Below are 20,989 nucleotides of genomic sequence, written 5' to 3'. Positions count from 1 at the left end.
TTTACAGCTCCCATCGGCAAGGGTAAAGCAACCCCTTTGGTTTTGCCAGGCTATATGTTCAGAAGTCCAATGGCATTGTATCCAAAACATTTCCATTTTGAATATATCTATATCAAACTGTCAGTTTGTAAATTTAATAGAAAACTAAGATACAGACAAAATTGGAGGTTGTGGAGAACTGTGTATGGCATTGAAATCGTGATGGCCCACTTTTATTGACTGTTGGCATACAATTGAATATTCTTGCTGTAACTACTAAGTTGTTGAAACTATGAAAATGAAAGAAAGAGGGATATGTAATCAAGGGGAGGGGGTCTCCAAAGAACAGTATATCTTATGAATGCTGTTAAACATTGTGGTTGGCAAATTCTGGAAACTGCTCTATTTTGCTGGCTGGGCGGTATGAAATGTTGTCCAATAACTATGATGGAAAACAGAAGAAGGGCCAAAGATGTTCGAGGTGCAAATATTGATCAAAACTCTGCCAAAAATATTGTCTTTCAGAATGAACATAGAAAAGAATTGATATAGGATGGGGAGGGAAGGGGGAAGGGCCCAATAACCAGCATGAATTTTGTTCTGTAACAAATTCCTGCTTGACTATCATCATACGAAAGAATGGAAGTAACACCTTGACATTTCGCTCACATCAGCTTGCACTGAATACTACAGCAGCCAGAGCAGACAAATAAGGCAGCATTACCATAATCACACTAGCCACGGTATACACAATATCATCGAGGTCTACACAGGCCAGCCAGTTGGCAGCTCATCCAAATGGCAATTGCTTCCTGTATTGGACAAACCCAGATTAGCCAGGCAGACAGTCAGATAATGATTCTGCCCGCCCTTCTAAGCACAAAGATTTCGGTATCTAGTTTTCTTCTTTTTCTTTGGTTCTTTTTTTCTTTGCCTTTTTTGTCAACAGATTTTTTCCCCCTCACTGATCAAATCCTGTAGTGCTTCATCAAGTTGTTTGATCTCATTTTCCTCAGCATTTTATCCTGTATCAATTTGCCTGCAAAATCTTGTTGCGCATGACTAAAAAATCTAGTAGCTTGAACACAATGCCTGATCCTTCTCTTGTTGTTCACACTTCATCCGTCATATTACATTGGGCAGTGGTGCCCAGCCAGTAACCCAAATTCCGCTGCACTTTCACCGACTGTAAACTGGCACACAGCAAGCTCTAATCTATGCGAGTTGGGGAGAAATCAGGTGTTTTTTTCTTCAATTTCAAATGTAAATCACTCAGACCAAATATATCACAACTACGTCAAAGAAAGGTTTACTGCATAGTTATCAATTCTACCCTGAAAATAACAAAAACAGCAACAGAGAATCCTCAAGGATTCTTCGTGGAGTGCATTCACAAAGAGGGATTAGATAGAGAGAGATAGAGATATAGAAAGAAATAAGTGAAACTCAAGAGGTAAATGAATAAACTAGAAAAGCACTTTGGAGAGCACAGACCTCTGCCATACTTTCATTTCCATCCACACACGCATGATGGAAATCGGCCTATTTCCCATTACTTTTGTATACGTCATCAGCTTCAAGCTGCGCAGCGCCTTGCCACAGCAGAGCATGCGCTTTAGTGTGCTATATGCAAACCTAAAGTTCATTGACCTTATATGCCAAAAGATCAAAAATCTGTCAAAAAATCCCTAAAAATTCCCAGATCACTACCAAAATTAAGTCATCTGTTCCTTATATCATTATTAACTTTTCCTGCAAATTTCAGACTCTATTAACATCTTATTTGGCACACACACAAACAAACAAACAATCAGACCAACGCCGATGAAAATGTAACCTCCTTCCTCGATGGAGGTAATAAAAGACCATGTGAAGAAAAGAGGAGGTCAGCTAGTCTCCATACCTGCATGTCTGTGTCTGCGATTCGGACACGAATGTTGAGGTAGTCTCCCACTTCTGGTGCCTCCTGGGGCGGGGTGGAGGGGGACGCATCATCCATGGTGCCATTGGGGGTGGGCTCGGCAGTGGGTGTGGCAGTGGGAGTGGTCCCATTTGGCCTCCCAAATGGTAGCTCCATAGCTGCTGTCTTGGCCTTCTTGGTCCTATTCACATAGTCCTCCTGCAAAGTGTTGGAAACGGCAGAACATTGTTTAATTTTATGTGTTTCAAGAAATATACACAGGTAATATACATGGATGTAACTCAATATGGGTAATATACACTGATGTAATATTATATGCACGTAGGTAATATACTGATGTAAGACAATATGGGTAATATATTGATATAACAGTTTAAGGATACAGTTCTTCTGGCACATAATCTTTCCATTTTAAACAAGGGGTAAGTAGAAAATATCCATGGAGAAGTTTGTGCTGGGTCTTTGCAGTCCAAAAAGAGAGCAATGTGAGTGAAAATCTGCACACTACACAGATTATAGACAATTATGATAATGTGTAACCATGCTCAGTTTACGTGGCATAACATTTAATCAGCACAAGGACAAAGTGGTCAAGGTATTTTTTTTTAAAGTCTTGAATATAAGGAATTTGACATTGTGGCTAATGACATATTTCAACATGGCTCAGAAAAAGAGATATCCATACTTTGTTGTTATACATTCTCCAGGGCATAGTAAATTTTGAGGCAAATTCAACTGCCTCTCCCTCACAATGTCACTGTTTCAGTGGCTACTACTAAAGTTGCAGGTAGTCAAACCACTGATCTAATTCATGATCAGTTGACTGCCATAAACCTGTCAGGCATTTCATTGCTGGGGGCCTCAGAGTTCAGAATAATTAATACACTGAACAAAATCTAAAAAAAAAATACAAAAAAACAAAACAAAACAAAACAAACAAAGGAAAATCCAGCATTAAAGACATATCATGTAATTCTTCCTATTCAGTCATTCTCAACACAACCAGCCCTAGTCTGAAAATAAAGTGGTTTGGGGTTCCATTTTAATGTGTGCTGTGAAATCAGCAAATGAAATACTGAGAGTGACATAACATAGACCTATTAGGCGTTTTCACATCAGCCCGATGTTTCGAAATAGCGCCCTATTTTCTGACTTGGGAAATTAACCCGATCACGAAATAGCGCGCTTTTGATAATGTGAACACAAATTAGCGTGCTAATTGTATCGCTCTGGTTGAGAAAATTTCTCGAGTCCAACTCGGGAAATTTCTGAAACAGCGGGATAATTGGCGAACTAGCGCACTATTTGATAATGTGAAAACGCCTCAAGAAATTAGCGCGATGCATCCCATCATGCCTAGCGTGTGTGACCCGATCGATCGAGGCAAACTGCACACAAAGCATGAGAAATTTTTGAAAGTGCACACATTACTGATGCTGTTTGCACATGCTCAGCTGTCGAATTAGCTCGAAAAAATTTCGGGCTAATTCTCTTCGGGCTGATGTGAATTAGCGCGCTAATTCGCAATTGCGAAAAATATCTCAAGCTTGGATTTTTATCGGGCTGATGTGAAAACGCCTATTGACAGAAGCAGCAACAACCTGTTATTCATATATTCACTGGCATCAGAATAATTGTAATGATGACAATAACAACAACATCATCAAAAATGACAATGATGATGATAACGATGATGATGGTAATGATATGTGGAGCCAATACAAGGATCAGGTATAATGATTTGGAGGCCTTTGACATTTTTGCACCTAGAATTTGCAAGTTGGTTTATGGCCATATAGAGTCTAAATGGGACAGAAGTATTCGCTCAATATCTGAAATACTAGCAATGAATGCCAAAATTACTATAAAACAGATACAGCATCTAAATCATAAAAATGCGGTTTCTAGGACTTGATGGGCACGAATTGGACTTGGTAATCAGTGCCACGCTGCAAAGCAGCAAATATTACGTGACACTTGCATGACATTTAATGGCCCCATCCTTTCATAACAGGGGAGTGAGGATCTGATTAAGGAAGGTTGGGAAGGGCAAAATATAGTCCCTGCTTCCTCTCGGCTCCATTAAGAGCTAATTAATAGGGACAACAGGGGCTGGGAAGTTTTGAAGCAGACACCATCTTCTCTGGCATAGTCTCCACGGACAGACTCCACATCAACAAGACACTCTCCAAATGCGACAAAGATTGGTACCTTTGCCACGTTCTTTGTTGTTGTTGTTGTGGGATGATTTGTCATATTTCCACATTGAGCCATGAGATCTGTGAGTAAACCCCACAGTAATAGCTGCACACACAACTCAAAATATATCCTTTGACCATAATTGTACAATTGCATGTGTACATGTACACGAGGATCGCAAGGATACATGGCTTGCAAAATGGCCATGCTTCAGTTGGAGAAAAAAAAAATCCAAATTTAAGCTAACTTGCATAATTGATTGTCATACATTAAAAAGAAGATGAGTGTAAGGAGTCATAATTTAAAATGGAAGTCTGGTAACCCATAACACACAACAACAAGAAAGATATCATGTGGGTGGGAAGGAGGAAAAGGTCAAAAATACATTGTAGCTTGGAAACATTTACAAGAGTGGATATATATTCATGTGCCTAATATACTATAAATGCACTAGGAAGTCTGCCAGGCTCAAAGAAGGGAAAAGACATAACAATGAGCAATCCAAGCTAGATGGTATGCTTTGCCTTACTAAAAATACTTAACAGGAGAAAATGTATTATCTTTTTACCATGTTTTGGAGGAATGCACCCTACAAGAATTTTTTAAAGCATTCCTCCCATCTCCTGCATTTTCGAAATTTCAGAATATATCTTTTTGTGGTTTTTCTTTTCACCTTATCCATAAATTTAATTTATCATATTTCGGAATGTTGGTATATTATATGCACATATCTTATGTTTAAAAAAATCAATTATATGTTTTGTTGGAGATGGAAAGCAAATGAATGAATGAATAAATGAATGAATGGATGGATGAATAAAGCCCTTTGTTGACATTCAGTTCAAGAGCTTGCATCTTTTTTTTTTATATTCTTTTTTATCCCCTATACCTTCAACAAAACATTCATGGCACATTTGCTGAAAAGTGAAAAATTGGGTCTTGCTCAGTTGATGCTACATTCATCTAAAAGAAAGGAACATATATATAATAGCATTCTTGTGATATATTACACTCCTTTGTTGCACAGAGTAACTGTAAGGCTATTCATGCACCAACAACTTCACGGAAAGACTCCAGTTCTTGCAAACTGTTCGAGCTTCAGTCAAGTGTAAAGATATGAAAAAAGTCATTGAATTGTTGAATGTTTCCGACCTGCCAGTTTTTTCCCACGTACTGCAAACAAGTGAAGGAATGTACCCAAAATGTGAGCAATTTCCCAACACACAAGTTTTGATGAAACTGTGATAAAGTCAGTATTAATATTCCCATCAGCCAATTGACTTGGACTGTCATTTTTTTAGAATGAAAAGCTCTTCCGCCAAAAAAGAAGAAGAAGAAGAAGATAATAATAACAATCTCACATCCTTTCAGCACTGCTGCTTCCGGTTAACAAATATATGACACTCATGCTACACACATTTTGTGGTGCTTAAAGAGAGAAAATAATGATGTCGTGTGAGAGAAAGGACAGATTTATTCCAAACCTTCATTAAAAAAAACCTCTCATTTTTAATTGCTTTCTAAAAACAATTTCACTGAAGAAATTTGCATTGATCTTGTTTGGAAATACTGTACTTTCCCAATATGCTATCACATAGGTAGGCTTAATCTTACAAACCTTCATTAAAAAAACCTCTCATTCTTAATTGCTTTCTAAAAACAATTTCACTGAAGAAATTTGCATTGATCTTGTTTGGAAATACTGTACTTTCCCAATATGCTATCACATAGGTAGGCTTAATCTGCATTTTAAAAAGTCCCACTTGAGAATATATGAATGCCCATCCTGATGATAAACATGTGTGTATTATCCTAGGAAATTTGCATGAATTCCATCTCTACCAATAACATGTAACTTGACCTGTGGAATATTAGCTCTAGCTGGCACTCTTCTGCAAGCACCCACTAGAAAATAAGGAACATATACAAAGCTTTTTATCCATTCTCTGATAGCTAACCCTGTGTTAGCTTCACTCTGCGATGGAACAAGATTCCAAAATCTCATTAACAATTATCTATTTGGGGAGAGAGAAGATCGTTCATCAGCCTTACATCTAACTCCCAGCTGCTTCAACACGATTTTAACATCGTCAGTTACAAACAAGACATACTCTCTAAATGAAAAGGAACAGGAATTAGCATCCTTATCATTTTCTTCACATGTCTGGTCCAGTGTTACTGGGTTGACTAACTCGATCGAACCAAATTACCTCAAATTAACTACAAATGCCATGATTGCGGCTTTCTCACCAGAATGCCAATTAGAGTGAAATTTATTCTAAATGTGAGCTGCGACCACACACTGTGCATTTCTTTCCCAGTCTGCTATGCAGTCTCTTCTACTAGTAATTCAAATGTACGTCATTTGCGTCAGACGACAGGAAAGCTGGTAACAACCTGGTCAGACGCAGGTTCGACACGATCGACCCTATATCAACAAAGCCAATCAGCGTGGCCAGAGCTAATTCTATTGCAAAAATACTTGCTCTGAAGTCATACACATGGTCAGGGATTCCGTACAAAGCTCTTATCTGATCACATCTTTTATCATAAAATTTATGGGAGTAATGGGCTAGGTCAGTAGTGCCCAAAACCACTAACCAGCACTGCTGAATAGACCCAGACTGGACATAGATGAATTCTGAACAATGATATTTGCCTGCGGGAAAATCATTATCTGCTTCACAATGGTGAACAAACATTTTTGTTCAAGAAACAATTTGATAAATATCCAAGTCCCCACATAATGCAACTCCAACTTTGTTGTTGTTGGTGTTCAGTCACAAGAAAGAAGACATAATACATGATGTGTTCAACATTATTACAAAGAGGAAACTATAATGCTCAAAATCAAACTATCACAAGAGTTTATTTTCTTTCGATTTTCCCAAACTTCACTAGGTCTCCAATCTACAATATCTCAGACTTTCCTCTCACAAAATATTCAAAATGCAAGGAAATCAAAAATGCCCACCGAATGTGATCTATCTCACTCTCAAGAAAGAAAGACATCTATCTGATTGGTCAGTGAAGACAAAAGACGTTGGATACATTGATGCATTGAGGCCTTCTCACAACTAATGACTTCAAGAAAATGGCACCATGGTCAAATTATGCCATCTGCAAGATTTCAAGATGGGAAAGGCATGTAGAACATGATGTACTGATACTTACGATGAGCCCCACAAACAGCACCGATTCTTCCCATCCCTCAAAGCACCATGTTAAGTGGCGGGGCGGGGCAGTGTCAGCCCCCAGGGAGCCCCGTCGCCGCTGTTTGGTGCTTGGGCTGGGCCCCAGGTTCAACAGCGAAGTGTAAGACCTTGATAGGTCAGACTTGGCCAAGACGCGGTCGGTATCATCGACCTCAGTGCTTGTGCCCCCATACCAGGATTTGGGCCTCTCTCGATGTTTCTGCATGCGCCTCTGCATCTTGATTTTGAGTTACTCTTGTCAAGCCACAGACAAAATGGTGAAATTCAATTTCAAGTTCCAAATTATAGTTTTGACTTTGAGCCTGCTAGATATATGTTACACATGAAGGTGGATTGGTGAGACACAAGTGAGCATTGATGCAATACTAAATCAAATTGTGGAGCTTGGTCAACTGGTTCCTCAAATGAGTTATCAAAGTTTGATGTAACATGAGAACTGCCCAATTACTCCTCAGAGATTCTAGATTTTTGTTCTCTTTTTTCGATGATTTTGTGTCACATGACCTTTGAGAAAAATTTCAGCTGTCCGTCCAGTAAAGTCCAGTCACTGCGAGGCACATAAACAAGTGTGATCTATCTCACAGCGATCTGAGTCCCAACTTGCGTGGGAGAGAGTGCAAAGAACGCGGCTGCATGTCGTTGCCACGGTGACCACTGCAGCAGCAGCACGGAATTGGAGCAGACAGCCCACAGTGGGGTCGGAGCCTCAGTATGGAACCCCCCTGGTCACTATCTGTCCTCTGCAGGAGAGCCCGTTGGTTGGTGTCCCACAGTGGAAAAAAGAAAGAGGAGAAAGTTCCTGCAGGTTTTATCACTCCAATGCCTTTGTGCATCAGAAATCCCAAAGTGGTTCCATGTGTTCCCCTCAATCACACAATTCAAGACGTGAAGTTTCTAATTAGCTTATGATGTCATTGCCAATGTAGATTCAAGGAAAAGACTTCACTTTCCGGCACGCAATACAAATTGCTGTAAACCAAGGAAGATTGAATGAAGCAATTGGGACTGCAGTAATTTGTGTCTTTCTCTTTGTGTGTGTGTGTGTGTGTTTTTAAAGGGGGGAGAAACTTCCACTCTTCTCAGCAAGAAAAAGTTCGAAATACTGGTTTCCAAAATTGCAAGATGATTCCGACTTGGCACGTTTGCAGAAGAACATATGGGTCACTTCTCACTTGTCCAGCTGAGTTTCAGGGTCTTCCTACAACTCTCTGAGACCAGAATGTTGGCGTACCTGTAGGTCTCTCTGTGCACTCTGACACAGTTGTTATGGCATCTGCTGTGCTGCTTAAATCACTGGCTCCTTTAAAGTTGGATTTTGTCACTTGACAGCAAGAACCATCAATCATACACTTTGGTGGAGATGCATCAGTCACAGACACAAAGGTAACATGAAAGCAATCTTCAAATCACAGAATATATATATTCCATGGAAACAATGCTGAAGATTGGGGCCAGGCTAGATTCTGTATACTGTTGAACTTTTAGGATGATGTTCAAGTCTGTCCAATTCAATGAATATCCAGTATAAGTCCCATGTTGGTTTAAAAAATCACTAACCTTGATTGCTACATCCAATACATTCACTTGTCTTTACTGTTCTCTGTTTGAAAATCACAAGGGCACTCAACAAAATAATTCATGTGACTCCAAAGCTGTACAATGCAAGCACAGGACGTCCGTGGGTTCAGCGCTGCGAAAAGAGGAGATCAGTCAAGTTCAATGCTATTTAAAGTCTTTGTTATAAACATCCGTGAATCCTGGTGCTGAGTAATGGTGGCAAGGTTGGCGGGGAAATTTTCACTCAAGTCCTCAAATGAGACACTTGCCATGAACACGTTGCATTGTCGAGTGATCAGCTTTATCCTCCATAACATGGCTCCTGGCGGCTTTACATCGAGACGAAGCTGAGCACTCTGGGAACACATCCAAGGAAGAAATGTCATCCTACGAAATCAGCGGGGATTAACATCGGTGGATCACCTTCCACTGACAATGTTGTGTTTGATTATGCCCAAAGCCACTCCAAAGTTTGTAGGCTTTACTGTGTTTGTGAGACCCAAGGTCTGGGGGCCCTAAAATATGATCTGCCTGTGCCAGATTGTGTACTTTGTGACAGGCACATAGAATGTTGACTTGATAAGCACTGGAAGTATGGGATCATCAAGTCTGCCTGGATGTCAGGAAGGCAGAGTGGAAAAGGTTGGAAGGGAAATGCATTATTTAGTGGATAATCGCACTAAACTCTGCCCCGAATGTGTCGGCACCGGGCCTCAAACAAGCAGAGGGAAGTGCCGTCAGAACCAACGTCAATGTCACAATTTGCATCTGGCTCCCGTAGCAGCCAGACATTCTCCCAAGCGGGTCCGTTCAGCAGGCAAGAGTTCGGCGCGGGGGAGGAAGTCTCACGTGTAGCACGCAAAGCCACCACTAATCTCCGCTCCGGTCATTCGTCACTATAGTGGCAAGATTAGAAGGCACCAAATCCCAACTACCACAGAGAAAAAAATGCTGGCGTCATGACAGATTTCCATTCATCATCCTGAATTATCTGGCCGTCGGTTGGATGATGTTACAAGTCAAGATAATGTTTGAACACGAGAACAATCCCATCACACAAGTTTGAAGATGTTCCTCAAGCTATTCCTCTTAAATCTGTTGAAGGATCTCTCTTCTTTGATGAAAGCAGATCTCAAGAATCTGAAATGTGCAATGCTTGGCAACTGTTATTAATCCAATAAAAACACAGCAAACTCCATGGTAACTCCCAAGTAACAAAACATTGAGGAGAGGCAAAATGTGTATTGCCCGTGTTTAAAAGATAATTGCTTTGATTTGGAGAAAACTTTAGTATCTATACAGTCTCAAAGAAGTTTTATACGCAGAAATCAGAGCTGTGGAATACACAGCTGCACCACCCGATGCTCTCTCCACAATGCATCATCAAAAAAATGATGATCTCACCGAAAGCATCGAGAGCCAGGTCTAAAGTTCAAGCTGCATCATCGGTCTCTACCAAGCGCATCATAAAGGGACCCTTTATTGTTATTACTTTTCAGCAAACTCCCTTCATTAAGCGGGAACACATCAGTCAGTGTAATTCCTTACTCTGACTCTCATTTCATTTAACAAGGGTGTAACTCAGCACATTGTCTAAAAGGGTGAGCAATCACACACACACATATACACACACGGAGTGAAACACCTTGTCTACACAAGACAGCCTAATGAGTCACCAACCAGACCGCCGCCACACCACCGCTACCGGCATCAGCAGCACACGCTGATGCTATTGTGGAGAAGCCGAGGAGCTAAGCAAACAAAATGGGAGTAACCAACTCTTGCTGACTCAAAGCTTATGGTGGTCATGATGAGTACTCAAAAACTAACAATCACAAATATCAAAGCCATGTTGGTTCCCCCAAAGTGTGCAAACGTAAATAACACCTGAACAAAGCCAAGACCTTGGCTTGGACTTGACCATTAGCACAAAAAGACTTGAGATAATACAGGTGCAGAATGCCATGATGACCACCTGTAGATAGGAAGTTTGTAATGTTTGCCAATGGTTTGTTTCATAGTGTTTTAATGGGGTACTAGAAATGTGCTTGAGCTTGTCATACAATTAACTGTTTAACACTCATCTTGGTAAAAGGATGCTAGTCTTTGATTTGATGGCAACATCAGAAATGGCAGAGGTAAAATGAAGTCAAAGCCACAGGAACTGACGGACAACAGCCAGCAGGTAATAAGTGACTGGAGTAGCTGCCTTCCACTTGCCAAAAACTAAACACAAAATATCAAAATACACTCAATAAACCCCAACATTGGGAATGCAGTGAAGTTTGGAGATTGGACATCATGAATATGATTATATGCACCATGATATATTCTATTTCACTGAAACAATGTTGGATGTACATGTTTGTTTGTTTATTCTTAATGTACGGCAAGGACCCCTTTGAAAATCAGCTCAACTATGGCTGAAAGGGCAATCCTTCCCATGAGTGGAGAATGAATAGATAAAAAAATATAGAATATTATGTTGCTTTACATGGAAACAGAAAAAGCAAAAAAGTAAATCCACAAAAGTCTAGAACCACAAACAAAAATAATAATTTTTAAAATGTATGGCTACAGCAAAATAAAGAAAATAATGTGCCTTGAACAGAGACCATACAGGCACGTAATAGCCATTTTCAGTAAATGCAAATCATCTCAAAATCACATTTGATGCATTTTACTGGGAGGGAGTAAACAGATTACTATGGTTCTGCAACTGAATCAATCTTCATTCGCTGCCCACAATGGTACATAATTACAATTGGAAAACCAAGTCTAGCACAGGCCCTGCTAGAATTACCCATCAGCATATGTGTGCATCGAAGTGTACCACGATACGAATCCTACACAAAGACTATTGTAGCTCGAAAGAAGTCGGTGACTACTAAATAGTCTTCTCCAAGTTGGGTCACTTGCGAGTGCCTGTTGTGTGAGTATTTTCTGAAGCGTTTCAGGAATTTCCAATTTATATATTCCAAGTCGGGCCAACCTTAGCAATACACAACACAGTCTCCCCACAACAGTTCTTTCATGTTCAATATGAGCCGAAAATCACTAGAAAACCTGTGTTTTGTTTTGTTTTCAATGCACACAGAAATATTGTAACTACGAACATTGACAGAGATGGAGGCTGAGGCAAACTTTTTCTCAAAAGCAAAAAAAAAAAAAAAAAAAACCCTTCAAATGAAATTGCTGGAATCCAAGGAAACAAACAGGTCAGTGAAATTGAGACAAGAATCCAGTTGGATTGCATGTTTAAGCATTGTGTCTCACAAAATGACATCCCAGAGATAACTGATAACTGTCTGGGTCATGGAACAGTGATACAAGGACCTATCATTGCTAAAACATGTTTACATCTCAATTACAATTACAAATATTGTACTGCTACATGTATGTACTCTACAGACCACTTGATGCTGGTAATAAAGCAGCATGTATCTATCATATGTAACATGTACAATAATCAGTCTGGGCTATTCTGCAGATCTAGTCACAAGGAAAATTCTGCCTAATGAAACAAACATTGTACTTCAAGCAAAGTAGGTATCAGAATGTACAATCACACTTACAAAAAACACCCCAAAACACTGATTTTGACACAAGAATGAAGTATGTTCAGTATAATGGGGAAACGCTGGTATGAGAATGGGAAAAAACATCACCTAAAACAACGTCAAAGTTTTGGGAGCAGTCAGTATGCATCATTTTCAACGTATATAGTCAGTTCTACTCAAAAGATTTTCTGTCTCTAGCTATACAAGAAAGTTTTCAATCTTCTTAAGACTATAGCTTTAAAGAAACAAATATGATTATGAAAATATGGAAGTCATTTTATAAAGGTGTTTGGCTGCATCATACTCCAGGCTTTTCACAGTCATTTCCTGTGAACAGACTCTGTTGATCAGTTCTACCGTATATTGCACACGACGCATGCTTTGACTAAAATTGAAAACCAGAATTGTTCGCTGTTGTGGACACAATAAATTTGCCAGATGACAAGATTCGATCAAGCAAACAACATGAAAATGTAAACGAGTGTGTACATTCCAGCTCAAATAGAAACTTCACACAGATGTATGACAATTTGAGTGCCAGCATAAATACTGAACACTTTGTTGACATTTCATGCTATTTTTTTTTTCTTTTTGTTCCATATGTGATATGTGCTTGTTAAAGAGACTTGTGAAGAGCATGGATATGATGATGAACACACAAAAAAGGGAGTATAACATGCAAGTCAGGTATAAAAATGCATTTCACTGCAATGTACATCGGTGTCACATTGGTGATATATCAATGACGTGACTATGTTTCCCTCACACATAGTACTGTATGCATGCATGTTTGCATTAAGGCATGACAAAGCAGCCATTGAATTCCTTTCTGCCCGCTCTTATCCACCATTTTTGTTGTCTGCCCTAATCTATGGTAGGAAAAAAAATGGGTGTGGCCACTACTGTCTGCATCTCATAAATTAACCTCCATCTGCCTTGGCCTCACAGTAAGCTAGCACCTGCCACTATCAAGTGTACATCTCCCACTGAAAACAATTTGTAGTACAATGCATTTCACTCCATTCCTCTCTGTCTGAACAGGGAGCCCTGGTCTGAGGTTTTCTGTCTGTCTGTCTGTCTGTCTGTCACAGCAGACCTCACAACCTCACTCCCTGCTGTCTTTCATTTTCTATCTCTTCCACAAACCTTTTCATCTTCTCCTCTTCATGTTTTGGAGACAGATGAAGTAGGACCTCAGCAAAGAACAAAGCAACACTGTCATCAAGATGTGCTAAAATACAGGAAATGATTGAATTCAAAGAAATCCCATCACTATCAATCTATTTTATCTACATCATATCCTATCATATCATATACATGGACACATACATATATGCACAAAACCTTGGGAAAATTGTCTTAAATCCTAACTTTCAATAGAACCAGATGGGCACTAACAACACTGTTCAAACTTTGTGATGTCAGTATCATTCTGAACCTTCACAAATATTTTTGAACACCACAACTCACCCTAAAGCACACACATACACAGAAAAACTTGCAAACTTCAACAATAATAAACAAACTTAAAAAAAGAAACAATAAAATCTACTGGTAGTGAAGCATTAGATTCATGGAAGTCACACTTAAAAAACACCTGTATGCCAAGACTAGACAGTCTAGAAATCAATAATATACTACTGTATTGATTCCTTTTTAGAAGGGACAGTGCTAAATACAGTTGGCAGTCCAAGGTTGGTTGGATGACCTCCAATTCATTCATAACATCAAGTTTACATCTAGCACACAAATATTTTCTTCAATACATATACAGGCCTACTGTACACACTGTACATTGACACTTCTCTGCCAGTGCACAGTTGATGCTACTCAACCTTTAAAGGCATAATTTACCATTTGCTGATGAAAGCATTAGTGCTCTAAAATAGTTCTAAAATGTGAGTTAGGGATAGAAACAACCACTGTCAAAATTTGAATCCGTATAATCGATGTTAAGTGTTGTTAAATACACAAAATGTGAACAATAGTTATAATAAAAATGTTTCCAGACTAAACCGTATACAGTTACGGTTTATTGAGAAAAACCCTGATATCTCCTTATATTTTAGGTTTCATTGCAAATATATGGTAGGATGTTTTATGATACAACAGACCTACACATATGCATCAAATGTGATATCTTGAACATTTATGAAATCACTGCTCCCAAAGGTAAACTGGACCTTTAACAAACCATGTTACTGCACGCAAGCATAAGATGTGCACATGGTTATTACTCAAACATAATTTCTTATCCTTTACAATCCTTTAGTCTGAAGGTCGCAAAATTTTATTCTGGTCGCAGCAATGAAAATATGATGGCATTGCTGCAGTTGCATAGCTTTCACATGGCTGGGAGTAAATGTCACAAGTTCATTTTATGTGGGATCATGTTTTCTATTTATGTGCAACATTTACAAAATGTCAGCACCCCCCACCTGAACACATGATTCAAACAGAACAACACAGGCACGTCTACAGTAAGACTGGTAATTGTCAATTCATATCCTTTGTACAACTGGAATGAAACTGTACATTACATACTATCCAATATAATATATTAATAGATATAGGATAAACCTGCATGATTATATTTCATAGGGAGGTGGAGATATGAGATAAGACAAACTATGTTCTGTAAATATAATCACATGAAGAACAATCACAAAGCATACGAACAAGGCTATAAAACATTTTTCTCTTCTAACCATATGAGAGTGTGTGTGTTTTTTTACTTCATCTTTTTGGAGCAACTTTTCTTTTTATCATTTCTCTATAATTATATCTGATTATCTATCTATCAACCTGTCCATTTACCGATCTATTGATCTACATATCTTTATCTATTTTCAAATAGCATCCTGCTATCATTGATTTTCCAGGGTTTTTTTTTTCCTTATTTTACTTAAAACACAGGTGATCACATAATCCAATATCATACAGTGTAGCATGGCCGAATATACCTCAGTCAGAAACGAACGCATGGACAGGGAACAGGCAGCCTATTATTTATGTAAAACATATACCAGTATAACACACACTGATGAAGAGACTAGATAATCCTGCAGAGAAACAAGACTCATTAATAGCACCTTGACGACCCCCTAATAAGATGCATCCTTTTTGGCGGCATGGTGCAGTCAACAAGCTAATTTAGTGCTGTGGGAGAATGTTCACAGGTCTTTGTGTGATGCAGGAGAGATAATAGAATACCCATCACACCATCACAGTAAGTGAAAACTATTAAATATTTTAAGCGGCAATAAAGCATCCTCAATGCGGGTGTGAGCTCGCAACGTAGTCTTTTCAAATTTCAACTTCCAAGAGACTGCTATTATATAAACTGTAAATACAGGACACACCTCAATATTTCAACCACAAGAAATACCCTCATCAGAAGTATTTTAAAAAAACCCCAGAAAACAGAAAAAAAAAGGAAACAAAAATTAAAAACGTGGATGAACTTACCACAGATGCTTATCCAATACTTATCTGACAATGAATGGAGCCTAAATTGATGCCAAAAGAGCATGGGATAACCTCCTATGTAAGGTCTCACGTGGTAAGATAGTCTGGAGTAAACCTGCTTCCTTCTTGCGATAAAAGAGCGGTATCTGATGACAGTATCAAAGGATGTTGTCTACTTGACGACACATGCAGGTAGCCTACCATTCTGAGCTGCAAGATATGCCAACGCCCCCCCCCCTCCACCCACCCTCCCGTCTCTGGTTACCACGGAAACAAACATCAAGCCCAACGGAAGCAAGAGCCAGGCATTTTGCCCTTGTTTGTGACACGCGATCCTATCTCCAAAGATTCTTCAGGTAACAAATATGTGGCATTTCCTGACCTGAAAAAACCATCTGTTTCATTGTCAGTGGCAAAACTTTGTCTAAACCAATAAAATGAACCATGCGATTTTATGAGGACGACAGATGCCTCATTTCGACAATCGAGCCAGAGGCAATGTTAATATGCTAGCACATAGATGTCGTGCATGATGCGAACACTACCATTGCGAAGACCAGAAAAAAATCCTTGAGACTGAATCATGCTCAATAAGGTTTATCCTTGTAGATGCAATATCAAATCAATATCATCTCATCAGGAAGATAGCTACATCTCCTTCAGCCCAAATTGCTTTAAATGCTCTGAGGGGCCAGTAAATCTTCAGAGCTATGCCAGAAATGATGCAGAAGTTTGATACCAATTAGGATGACAGAGAGATGCCCTGCTAACTAATGTTAGCCACAGAGATGTCACAGGAAATGTATAGGTCCATCATGAAAAGCACACTCATTTTCAGTAAACATCCATGACTATGATATACACTGCACAGGAGAGCACCACATGTCAACATTCACTAGATCCTGGTCATGCAATGAGATATGGCAGCATTTACTTAAATGTTGATTTCTGCATATTCAAGACAAATTGGTGGGACCCGTTCAAATGACCTAGCAGAACAAAACATGTTTTTTTTTTTTAAACCCATGGAGGATGCGTCCCGAGTATACTTGGGCAGTTTTCTAAAGGAAATGCGTGTTGTAGCAAAATCAGCCTGTCCTCACAGGATTACAGCGTTCAACTAGACAGTGCATCACATCATATATATCCAAGTCAATATGTTTGTTTTGAAGATCTGACAATGTAATAATCATAATCATGTTCTCTTGGAGACAAATGGCTCCTAAAAAAATAAAATCAATAAAAATAAAGAAGTACAGAATATTTGATCATGTAAAAGTGACCATGAAGATTACAGAGAGTGCCAAGTACTGGTCACATGAGGCTCCACAAACACACCTATGTGTCCTCCTTATCTCTGGGTGAAAAGCTCTTCACTTTTTGGGCTCACTGCTCTTGACATTTTGAAGCTCAAGACATCATGCTTACATCACAGGAGCGTGCATGGAAATTCATTTTTATGTTAATGGGCACATTAAAATTCTGACCCCCCCCCCCCAAAAAAAAAAAAAAAAAATAGGGTAGCTCAAAATAAGGCAATAGCAAATCAAATAATGTTCCTTTTGCTGTGTCATGACAATAATGATATCATGACATTATAACACAAGTCCCTTTAAATGTCTCGTATAAAAGAGTCATAGCATGCTTTTATTTGGTCAAAATGATGTCTGCCGATGAAAAAAACCCAACAGAAACAAAACAAAACCAAGGCATTGATTGGAGCAGGTGGTGTGGTTTGTGTATGGTCACACATCTGTACAGTCTGACTGTGAAGAACTCCATTATTACATGAACAAAGAGATGGTACGTTGACTGCAGAATTTACCAGTTTTTGCAATGGCTGAGCAACGCAACAAGAGAACTACACCTTTCAAAGGGGAGTTTCTCCAAACATGAAACGTACGTGAGGGTGCAGCTCATGCAGACAGTTCAGGGAAATGTTTGCAGAAAGTTCAAGTACAATTCATAGAATCTATTTGAAATGGATTAAATTTTATAACTTTGGATAATTCCATATGCTGTCCTCTCTAGACAGAAATTCCACAGTAATAGAATGATAATTAAGAAATCATAATCTTTAGGAATTTCATAAAATTTCATTTCTAAGACAGATACACATTCCCTTGACCTATCATTGAGATATAAGGAAAACTGTCACTATCCATGCCTTCTCAAGGAACTAGTTCAGTGCTCTTTCTGTGTTGTGGAAAAGTGGATTTTTGTGAATTTCTTCTCGTAACTTTTAAAGTATGATATCATGTTGCTACTGTGAAGTTATAATTAATTGTATAGAACCTGTCAAGAGAGGGCAGCAGATGGTTTTAAGCAAATCTTTAAAAATTCTGAACTCTTCGAATGGATTGCCCGAGTTTCCTAAAACTTTTGCCAAGTTTACTAATTTTCTGTATGCACAGAATCACCATATTTGGAGGAAACTCCCCTTACGAAATGAAAAGACTATCAAGAACTGGATACTTGGATTTATCCCACTTCCACACATGTGGCCGACAGCAAAAAAAAAAAAAAAAATGCAAACTTATTCATGCCAGTGGTATTTGCAATTCCTTTTATTCAAAAATCTATTCACAGAAATTGTGATGGAGAATGGACTCACAAGTTCCAAGGTCTGCTCTGTGGAGACCACTGTCGAAATCAAAATACAGTTGGAATAATTCAACAGAGACCTTTGTGCCGTGAAAATAGTTTCCTAAAAGTGTAATTCCTGTAGATGACATGCCATCATTATGATTTCATGTCACAGACACAGAAATACAAACATGACAAAGAAGGCTGTTGATACAGTAGAAGTAAATGTTCTCTCCACAAATGCATTTTGATACTGTCCAACATTTATAAATGCGTTTATTCAAATTCACAGGCCTGTACAATGTACTCATATCTTCTCTTTCAAAGATAACTAGAGAAAACAACAATTGAACTATGCACAACATTTTTATCTGAATGACGGATGTGTGGCATCACCTGTTAAGCATTCTATCTTTTGTTATTTTGTTATTTTGTATTTTTTGGTGGACGGACTATGTCTAAAGAATTAGCACAGGATTCAGAACACAAATCACATGCTCAAGTTCATGCAATACATACATATGTACTTTCTGCAAATAGCAAATGGGATTAATGCACTCCAAGCTCTATAAATACTGACAAATAAAAGGAACCCACATTATAATATTCCTATAAAAAATGATTTCATTTTATTCTTTCTATTATTTTTTTTTTCTGGGGGATTGGGTTATTCTCACACGCTGCATACCACATGATATGAAGGTATCACACTAAAACATACTAGTCCAAATCACAGTTATCACAAATATCTTGAGGATGGTTTGCACCAATGACTGTCGCATCCCCCCCCCCCCCAAACTGGCAACGAGCTCAGGTGAACATCTCCCTCCATGGGTGGATTTATGAGCTATATTTGGTACACGATGTACACACACACACACATGGGATATATCCTGCACTGATTTCTAATCATCGGTGCATCTCTGTGAAAATGAGATGCTCAGATGAGATGGTTGCATCCTCCTGGAGGGCAAACTCTAGTATCATGATTCCAGGAGCAATATCTCCCCCCCCCCCCTTCTCACAGCATCCTCTAGCATCTGTTAAAGTCACAATTTTTGGGAAAATCAATGACTCAACATGCTCATTACCTAATTCCCTGTCAATGTGATGTGTTTATCATCTGCAGTTTCAGTGTGATCGTGTGTGCTACACCTCAATGGATGCAAATCGTAGTGTATTTTCGAAAGTTCTAACTTTCAACACTTATAATACACTGGGGGGCAGAAAAACACAGAAAGATGGAGTCAAGATGTATTGTTTCCAATCTACACATTCATCAGACAAGTGTCCACTGCATTAGACAGGTAAGTTATCCACTGCATATTCTACTTGCCCAGCAGTTAAGATTGGGATGCCCTGGGCAAGTAAGCAGGTGGTTTTGGAGCACCCTGGGGATATCAGTACAGTGACATTCATAATGCAACTCACACCCTGTCCATGCAGCCCCGGTGCTACGGTGCAATTAACTCACTGATAAGAGGCCAAAGCTTTTGAATTCTTAACGGTCATCGAAGCGCTGTGCGGAGGGAAGGACAAAAAATCTCGAAAGTTCACCTCCTCGTATCTCCCTTATTTTACCACCAAATCCCTTGAAACTTCACACATATATCAAATATGAATATATCATCCTTCATATGATTTTTGGGCGAAAACGCTGATGTATCTTTCGAGATATGTGTATTTTTCTGCTTGAGTCGACTGTGGGAAAGGGTTACGATTTTTTCCCGACACAAGTCTGCGCCTGCATGAATATGCATTTGATCAACATATTACTAGTCTGTATACACCAGACTCACTACCTGCGAAGTCTCGTGTTTGTGCAATTAGTAGTTAGGTAAAAATAAGAGCAAAAAGACAACCAACTTTAAGAGAAGATACTGGACATGCACAACTAGATCATCCTCCTGCGCATGCGTTTTCTACTGGTGAGTGCACGCTTAGCCAATCAGCGGTGTCAGGCTCGGCGCAATGCGACAGAGGTCGATTTTCGGTCAGCAGGGTGGTGAGTGGGCAAGAGAGGAACCCTGCTTTGTGCTTCAACTGTTTCAAGCAGCACAAAAACCAATACATCGGACTGCGTATTCCTTACGCCATGGATTTTACGTGGGTCACAAGTGACAGTGATCTCGATTTTTTCCAGACATAGCTGTGCGCCAAATGATACAGAAAAGATATTTGGAGAGCAGCATGGATATACTACCATAAGTCATATACCGAAGTTTCATTTTTGTGCAATGAAGGAAAATGTGAGAAAATAACACTTGTTTTGAGACCAAATTTTCTGTTTTGGAAGCTAAGTTTCGACATTATTTTCACACGTTTATCCTCAATAAAACCCCAAATAACTAACATTACGAGTTAGAGAATAGTTTCTTCTTCAGTTTGCTGTATAGATTTAATCATTTGATGGCTTTGAGGTGAGATATTGCGATTGTCCTGCAACACTTCCCCAGCGGTTTTACGCACACAAGCTGTCTACTTTTTGCAACTGAGGCTTCGAG

The 20,989-nt window shown here is 39.1% G+C and overlaps 1 protein-coding gene across 1 annotated transcript in view; it reads right to left on the bottom strand.

Moving 5' to 3' along the window:
- Positions 1 to 20,989, bottom strand: part of LOC140229113 (uncharacterized) — a 131,139-nt gene that overhangs the window by 58,129 nt on the left and 52,021 nt on the right. Inside the window, exon 3 of the mRNA XM_072309378.1 lies at positions 1,883 to 2,098. Within this exon, the coding sequence (XP_072165479.1) occupies positions 1,883 to 2,056 (174 nt within the window). The 5' untranslated portion in view covers positions 2,057 to 2,098. The remainder of the gene's footprint in view (positions 1 to 1,882; positions 2,099 to 20,989) is intronic.

This window comes from Diadema setosum, chromosome 5 (genome assembly GCF_964275005.1).
Source record: "Diadema setosum chromosome 5, eeDiaSeto1, whole genome shotgun sequence".
NCBI classification, from domain to species: Eukaryota; Metazoa; Echinodermata; class Echinoidea; order Diadematoida; family Diadematidae; genus Diadema; species Diadema setosum.
This window is presented reverse-complemented; position numbering and strand designations above follow the sequence as displayed.